The 9,307-nt window shown below is 36.8% G+C and overlaps 1 protein-coding gene across 1 annotated transcript; it reads right to left on the bottom strand.

Annotated features, from left to right (window-relative positions):
• Positions 1-5,920: 5,920 nt before the first annotated feature.
• Positions 5,921-6,979, bottom strand: LOC133777619 (protein FAR-RED IMPAIRED RESPONSE 1-like). The gene has a single exon (XM_062217308.1). It carries the CDS (start codon positions 6,977-6,979, stop codon positions 5,921-5,923), a length of 1,059 nt encoding a protein of 352 aa, XP_062073292.1.
• Between the last annotated feature and the right edge of the window lie 2,328 nt (positions 6,980-9,307).

Genomic DNA, 9,307 nt, shown 5'->3' with positions numbered 1-9,307 from the left:
GACATGTCCATCACCTTAGCCTTTTGGCTCTGACTCTAAGTAAGTAGATTTTAGATTAGACAAGCGCTTTTGTTTTCATCAAACTTAAGGTCGGTCAAGCATTCCATGCTTATGATGATAATGGTTAGCATTCCATGCTTATGATGATAATGGTTATGTCGATTAGATTTAATCTTTTCGGCTTGCGTTAAACACGCTAATACCATTCTTGACTCATAAGTCAATACCATGTGACCAGTGCTCAGTACTACTGACACCATTGCCGATTCCTGAGTCATAGGTCAGCGCCATTAACAGATAAGCGAGATTGCTAAGAATTTAATATGCAATCAATGTCGACATACATAACACTCAACATGCCTCATTAATAACCATGCATGTCACATACTGGGTGCAGTTTTCTTACCTCTGGTCCAAGCGTGAAACAAGTTAAAAGAGCGACCCTTGAGAACAATCGATCATTTGATTCCTTAGCGGTCACTTACTCATAACCAAATATAACTACCGTCAATGAAAATGAGCAACAAAAGGTTCTTGAACCCAAATACCCAACATACAAGTCCTAGGCACTCTTGGCCTTCTAATCCAACCATAAACCTCATTAGGGATTTTGGGGCATTACAGAGAGTGTGCTCTGGAGTATGCCCCCTAAACTATGCAATGAAGGTACTAAGTGTTATTAGCAAAATTAGGACATTACATCCATAGAACAAAATAGGGAGATAATATATTTGGTCATGGAGCATAAACTAATTGTGTTGCCTAATAAATGGTCTTTTATATTTGTTTGAAGTGCTTCCATTAATGATGACATGACAATTTAAACATATAGATTATTTTTTAAAATTTGTTTGACAAGTACACATATACAATAACCATCAATAATGTTGTTTTTTTTTTATTCTGGTTAATTGTGGTCCAGTGGTTTTTTAAACCAATCCCCGATTCAAATATAATTCTCAAGTTTTTCACTTTCTCATAACACCTGGCATGATTTCCCTAGACAAGGAATTGTACCTTGTGCAAAAAATAATGCATCTTTACGGTATGTCTCCGCATTCAATGTGAAATTGACCTTTGGCGTGTCACAGTATCACAAAAATGTCATGTATACGTGGGGGCCCTCCTCAAATATAGACACTGTACAACAACTCCCCAATTTTAATGAGTAAAAAAAAAGTTATCCATCACACAAACCACTACCAACTACTTTGGTAGCCATATCTACCTTTATCCCTTCCACCCATACCCCATGGATTTCGACTCCTCATTTGACTCGTGCAATATTGAGGTATTTCCCGACATGGGTGACCATCATGTAGACCGATCGGATTGGGAGGAGTTTACCAACAGCAACATAAAGACCCTCCCCCCCCCCCCCCCCCCCAAACCTATAGACTATATAAACGATCTCAAGATCAAATTAAAGAGGAAGGATGAAGAAATTTTCTTTAGAAATTTGGATTGTCGCATGCTAGACAAAGATAACGAGTCCATGAAAGCCGAGATAATGCAGCTCGAAACAGAGCTTGAACAGAAGACAAAGAAATTAGAGGAACTGAGGGATGTCGCGTTCATGGCAGCCTATGAAAGGGTGTTGAAAGCACTAGAGAAACTTAAGGCAGAAGCAGTGAGTAGATACGTGAGTACCTGAAGGAGAAAATTAACAATATAGTTGGTGATGTTGCTCCACTTGGACGTAGAAGAACATGAAGATCTGAAGTGTTGTAGTGCGATGGCGTGGTGATTGTTAATTCATCTTACAGATGAGTGGTCCAATTTGTTTGTCTTTTTTTTTTAGTTTATTAAGGGTTTAAACATGTTTGTAACGAATAACATGGATTAATGAAGACATTATTTAAATAAAGAATATTTGTATGGTTCTAATAACAAATTTTTGTATATATGTCGACAACTATTAATTGCAAGATGTAAGTAATCATATTTGTCTACTATTCTACATTGAGCAAGTCAAATGGTTTGTCAAATCATAGATCTAATCAATTTTTATGTCTCCAATCCTATCATACCTTTTGCATAAATTGTACTAATCAATTCATATGTCTCCAATCCAATCATGTAATGACCCAACTACTCTAGACTTTTGGACCATTAACGAAAACTATACATACTAATCCTTAATAAAACTTACAAGTGAAAATACCATAACTTTATTAAGAAACTTGTAAAAATAAGAGTTAAACTTACATAAAATACCAAGTAGGATATGGGATCCCATTATTTTAAAAACAAAACATAACATAATTTAAAATAAAAAGGAATTACATAACAAGTGCGGAAAAATACATGTAAAAACCATAAAAACAAAACTACATCCTCGAATCGTAACGCTCGGCTCTTGAATCCATTCCGCCTCAATACACATTCTCCAAGCTACCAAGAACCTTTCCCGCCACTAAGACTATTTTCCTGCACATATAAACAAAAAGGAATGAGCCTAATGCCCAGCAAGGAAAAATCTAACACATAGTTCATATACATAAATTTCATAAGAAACATAAAAACATAACATAACACTTATAACATACACATACTATAATGACCATTATTAGTTGGGGTCCCATAGACTAAACAAGTCATATGCCCATTAGATTAGTGGGGTTCTACTAGCTAAGCAGGTCATATGCCCATAATCCATTTGGGGCTTGTTAGTCATATGGGTCATATGCCCAAGCCTACATACATACATAACATAACATAACATATTTCATAACATCAAAACATAAGATAACATATAACAAGCATATAACATATAAATTCTATCCTATTTTCCTTACCAAAATTACCGGGATATGAAGACAGAGTTGGGACTTTGGAACACTCCTAAGAACCATTTGAAAAAGAGTGAGTATAGTGAAGAAGAGAAATGAAAGGAATGGAAAGACTAAACCATTGAGAAAATACTTATCAAAAACTTATGTGCAAGTTCTTAGATTTCCTAACCAAAATAAAGATTAAGGTTAGAAGGCTGAGCAGAAGACTATGAGAACTTAAAATAAAATAATACCAATGAACTAAGGTGTGGAAATACCTTGAAGACTTGTAAGACCAATCTAAACCTTGAACCGAAATGCTATAAAACCTTACTTCCCAAGTGTTTGATAAGCTTATGATGATCAAGCTTATGATTCCCCAACCCAAGTGTTTACACTCTCACACTCACCTAGCAACTTGCAGCCTCTGAACTTAGAGTAAAAGATGAATAATGGCTGGGTACTAGGTCCTATTTATAGAGTTTTAGGAATGAAAAGATCTTATTTAACTTGAATAAAAATAATGGCATTTTAAGTGAAAATAATTTGAATTATCGTTCAGCAGAGGCTAAAGACTCGTTCAAAAAGGTGTTGGACTTATCAAGAGGTTGAAGGCTTGAATGGGAAACGATTTTGAAAACATTCAAAATATGCTGAAGGAGGCGATATATCGCCCTCTATAGGCGATATATCGCCTGGACCATTATGCCCGAGGCAAACGTGCATCGTTTTGTGTTTTCCGTATCTACGTGCTGCGATATATCGCCCCTTATAGCTGCGATATATCGGCATACGCTGATTATTTAAACACGAAATTACACATTTTTAGCTTAACTCAAATTGACTAAACAGCCTTGACTAAGCCCTCAAATGTTTTCAAAGCTGCTGACTGACCTTAGAGCATTCAAATTTTACCCTTATTAAATTTAATCCTCTAAATACTAAATCCTTAATCACCCATACATAACATGTGCTTAAAATCCTATTGGTTCTTATCTAAATCTTATAGTATAATAAATATTATCCTCAATATCAGTCATATTAATCAAACCTTAGGTTAAAATTAATATTCTTAAACTATAGGTTAAACTTAGAAAATCTACAAGTACTACTATGAGTGTCCAAATAAATCCCGGTCTGAACCAAAAATCCACAGTCATAAAGATAATACTATAATTACTATAATGCTACTATCTAACTAGCTAAGTAAAGTTCTTGGACTCTACAAATCATACCTTTTGCATAATTGTAATATTGAGTGTACTATACATCAATTGTGAATACAAGCAATCGCTTGTTTCACTCAATCTCCACCTGCCCTCACCTTCCTTATGATGATATTGGCTAGGCAAGATAATGAACAAATTATTCCATACCGTGTAAGAATTCACTAACTTTGGACAAGTGGGGCCCAATAATATACCAAGCAATTTAGGCTCACATGATAGTAGTAATGTGGCCACACTAAACAAAATATACGAGGAACATCATATATATAAATAGGGAAATCCTCCTATAGGGGCTTCCCTTTAAGCCCTGCCGGTGGGGCTCTCATTGTTCTCGACCCTTGAACAGCTTTCGGTGCAATTTTTTTTATGACAGTGTATATTGTAGCCATTTAGAGCATCCTGCAAATTTTTAGAAAATTCTGAATAGTTTACAGTACTGAAAACTAGGTTCAAACATGTTGTTGCACGCGTGACTAATTTTTTTTATGCGAGTGGAAAACTCCATGTTTGAACCTAGTTTTCGGTACTGTAAACTATTCTCAATTTTCTAAAAATTAGCAAGATGCTCTAAATAGCTACGATATACACGATCATAAAAAAAATCGCGCCGAAAACTGTTCACGGGATGTGAAACACTGAGAGCCCCACCGGTGGGGTTATAGTGAAGCCCCTATAAAAGAATTGTCCTATATATATATATACATGCTACACAAGCACAAAATCAATTAATTATGCCTCAATTTTGTTATTAACGAATTATTGTAGTATCTTTTCCACAAAAATTCTTAAATTCATGTGTCAACAAAGGATTCCTATAACGATCCATCCATAAATGACTCTTCAAAACATAGTAAGAGCATACCGCATAGTAGAACTTACTAAACAAGATTGACGTCCATAAGATTACATTTGATAAAAAACGAGACATACAAAGCATTACACATAATTCGTGAATTTTTTTTCAAACTAATTCTAAACCCTTAGCATAAAACTGATGGCATGACTATGGGATGTAACAATTTGTAGAGGGATTGAGAATATGTTTCGAAATAGTAGGCCATTGGTCACTATGCCATTGCTCGCTTGTGCCATTATCTCCTTTTAATTCACTCCTTTGACTTTGACTGATGTGGTCCACGTTCAGAGTATAGTAGATTGGATAGTTGGAAGATCTTGGATTTTCTGTCTCCATGGATTGATTGTCCATTTCTGGAACAACTTTGCAAGTCGCCCTTTTATGGCCTAATTGGTTGCAGTTGCGACACCTATTCTTCCTTGGGGTCTCATTGTCCACACCCTTATATTTTGATTTTGTTTTGTTTGGTTCCCTCCCCTTCGTTCTCACAATTTCCGGATCCCTAATTACTCTATATTGTTGTTGCGATCGGTGGTCCCCATGTACAACGTGACTCGATTTAGACTCATCATTAGGCTGACCACACATTGTTTAAAATTTTTCCTCCAAACGGGACATTTCGCTTAATGCTTCTTCATATGTATCATCATGTTGTGTGGCATAGTACCCCATTGCATTTAACCGTGATGTCAATGATCCCCAACGGGTACATAATAACACATCACAAGGGACCTTATCATGGGGAGCGCTACTCAATTCACCTCTCACTTTGGCGTCCTTCCTCCACTGTTCCTTTAACAGAGGTTTCGGGATGCAGGGTAGGTTCAAATGCTTCATTACCTCAAACATATGTCGACACGGGATTCCCTCTGACTGGAATAGCATGCAACTACATTCAAAGTGATCATGATCAATTAGGTAGCGAACTAAACTTCTTACCAGTCCTCTACGGAAACGAGTTAGGGAAAATACCCTACACCCAAATTCCACACTTGTCGAATTAATTGAATATGCAAGAGAATTGTTGATTTGTTGTGCGACCTTATCGTACATGTTTCTTGTCAAGACTGAAGCAACTTGCTGGTAATACTGTTGTAGTATGTTGGAAGGGAACTAGGGCGATGTGTTGTTGCTGATGAAGTCATCTTCATGTTCCGAGTGGCATATGTTTTGTATGGCTTTATCAACTTGGCCAACAAGGTCTTTAAGTTTAGTTTGCTTGTCAAGAAGTGTGACAGGTAAGAATTTATCGACTCTGACCTTTGGGTGGTTCTGAGCTCCGCAAAGAAATTACCCCGTAGGAAGCATTCTGCCCAACTCCTTCTATTGTTGTATGTTATGGCTGCCCATTGGCTATCTTGTAGCTGAAATTCTGTAACCAAGCCACTCCAAGTCTCGTCAAACTCTTCCTCTGTACAATATTGATATAAGAGCTCAATAAACCTTGTCTTGAAAATCGAGTGAGGGACATTAATGGTAACATTTTTCTGAAGGTGCCACGCACACAAATGATGGATAGCATTAGGCATGACATTCTCTATTGCTTTTGCCATAGCTTTATCTCCGTCAGCGACAACAACCTGAGGCAATTTGTTGTTCATACATTGAAGGAATTCTTCCAACAACCAAATGTATGTGTCCTCCTTCTCATCGTACAGCAATGCAACTGCAAATACAACAGTTCTGAAGTGGTGATTCACGCCGACAAAAAGGAGAAGGAGTTTGCTGTACGTATTCTTCTTGTACGTTGTGTCAAATGCGATGATCTCCCCAAAACGTCCATAGTCATCTCTCGATATTCCATCGGCCCAGAACAAGTCAGTGAGCCTATACTCTGCGTTTATCATGTGTGTTTCAAAAAAATTGGGGTCACGTAACCCAAGACATTCCAAGTATCCCAGGGCACCCTCAGCATCTGTTTCGTCCTCCTCTTCTAACTCTCTTTGTCGTCTAATCCAATTGTATAGGTCCTTTTTCAAGAACGGAATATACTCATGTCCTCCTCTTTCTGCAGCAAGGTGATTCAATATGTGGCAAGTCCGTATGCCCGACCGTCTCATTGACATTACTTGGGCACCCATACAATCTGGGACAGCACAGTTAGATCTCAAGAACTGCATATCTGTCTTCAAAGCAAGGTCATGATTATGTGTTGGGTTAAAGACTTTCACCACCCAACTATTTTCGGACTTGTCGAACTTCACGCACAGTAGTGCTAGGCACCCTATGCGAGTAACAACCCGAGGTTTTTTCTTACGGTTCTTTAGGTTTGTCCACTTTTCTCGCCTAAACCCTTGATTAGAGCAAACCCATTTTCTCGCCTAAGGACATCTTCTTTTCTAACACTAAACCCCATCGACTGAGAGTATTTGTAGTAAAAATCTTCCCAGTGGCCAACCGTGGGTAGGTGTTTGTTTATAATGTCTTCCTTCGTTAATTGTTGGGGAAGCTTGTTTGAAATATTTAGTTGTGCGAGTGCTTCCGACATGTCGTTCGCCATGTTGTTTGAGTAATTATTTTTTCGTTTCCTGTACACGAAAGAAACAGTTGTTAGAGATGAAAAGAAATACCAAATACAAAATAAGGCTTGATGGAAAAACCTAACTCAATCTTATATTCACTGGAAATGCAATTGAATGTCTATGTTTATCACTCTAGACACTCCAGTTTCGTTAGTAAATGTACACATGTAATTAAAATTAGGCACATATTTATGCTAAATCACTAATTATTGTATGGTAAAAGAAACATTAGAAAACACAATTATTTAGCAATAACTAAAGTGGAAATTACATACAATTAGTGAGGGTATCGATTATTATAGCCCCAACTTACCAATGGGAAGGGCGGGAAGATATATCTAAGAAAATTGAGGGTATCGATTATTGTTTCTGCCTCCACAAAAATTTCAGTTTTGTATTGGTGGGATAATAAAGAAACAAAAATTTAAACTATACAATTTATAATAACATTGCCTCCCTATGTATGTCATTTCAAGTTACAACCCAGAAAAAGATGATTTTTTTCCAGCACTTCATTTTTTTTGGGCAATGAGTTTGGAATTTAGTTTTGGATTAGGTATGCAATGGTTAATAAGCTACTTAAAGTAAGTTTTGTACTTTTACCGAGTATGTCTCTACCTATAGTGTGAGTTTCATTTTGGTACGTACAAGGATGGATTGTGAACAACTCGTCACTCTTCTCAAGCATTAACAAATTATAAGGTAACTGCCCACACATCCACCATTTTCCAACTTAACCTTTTCGAGCATATGGCCACCCTTACTATAATTGCTTTTGATTTGGCAAGCATTTTAGTTATACCTTTTATCAATATATATATATCTGCTATCGAAGTTAGTTGTAATGGGTTTATCATGTTTTTGCAGGCATCCCATATAAAATACAAATTCACTGTAGGGACGCAAACAACCAAAATCAACATAAACATGATTGATAAAGGATAAACATCACATCATTACATAATGTCTAGCTACACGATATATGGTTGAGGGAGATATATCTCCTGCTACACACTATGATGACTTCCAAAATACCAATAGTAGGTACATCCATTACCCTTAACTTATAGTTTAAGGTAACTTTAGTACCTACCGGTTCTTAATGTTTAAAGTAATCAACAGTACCACTAATTGTCTCTTATACGCATGGGATCATCTAGTTTATACAAGAACTGAAATGAAGACCCATGTCACGAGAATCTTAAAGTTAAATCAGTCAAGAAATATGATCTCCTTGGTAGGTCCTTCCTCCGTAGCTTCAACACACAACTCACCACTAATTGTCTCTTGTCGTTTCACCATAGTCCCTACATGATCCATAATCTGGCGCTGGTCAAAAAGAAAAGACTTAATATCCATTTAATTCAGCCCTAAATTCATTGCTTTCTTACCAACAACTTGCTTGAAAAGTCATAAGCTTCTCAATCTGCACATCTTTCTTCATACAATTTTTGCACTTGCCGCGAAACCCAGGCTTAGTTTTTGGAACTTTTTTTTCCATTATCACTACGGAAGGCTGTTGTGGAACTAGTTACTGAGGAAGGAGTAGGGATGGTCGTCTTTTCGTTGTTGTTAGTTGGTGGTGATGGAGTTAGGGGAAAGTCCGTCGGGAATGGTATAGGAAATTGTTTTGTTGGAGATTCCAACTCTTTTTTCACTTCATATTCTTTAGGAAAGAGATTGACGCATAACTTGGATGATTCCATGGTAAGGGTAAAAGTGTTTTTGATATGGTGAAGCTTTCTCTAAGGGGGTTAGAGAGTCGGGAACCAATGAGGGAGTTTCACATACATATCTATACACATATATATATGTATAGAAAGAGAAAGACAAGTACGGTGATAAATTTCCCACCAAAAAAAAGATGGAATCACACAATATAATGTCAATTATTGTGAAATAAATGAAAGAATAAGCATATAAATG

Source organism: Humulus lupulus, chromosome 1, assembly GCF_963169125.1.
Source record: "Humulus lupulus chromosome 1, drHumLupu1.1, whole genome shotgun sequence".
NCBI lineage: Eukaryota > Viridiplantae > Streptophyta > Magnoliopsida > Rosales > Cannabaceae > Humulus > Humulus lupulus.
The sequence above is the reverse complement of the archived record's forward strand: the minus strand, read 5'-3'. Positions and strand labels throughout refer to the sequence as shown.

What these genes read in the sequence shown, in the direction of transcription:
- LOC133777619 (XM_062217308.1), bottom strand. Translation starts at nt 6,979, where the DNA reads ATGCAGTTCTTGAGATCTAACTGTGCTGTCCCAGATTGTATGGGTGCC.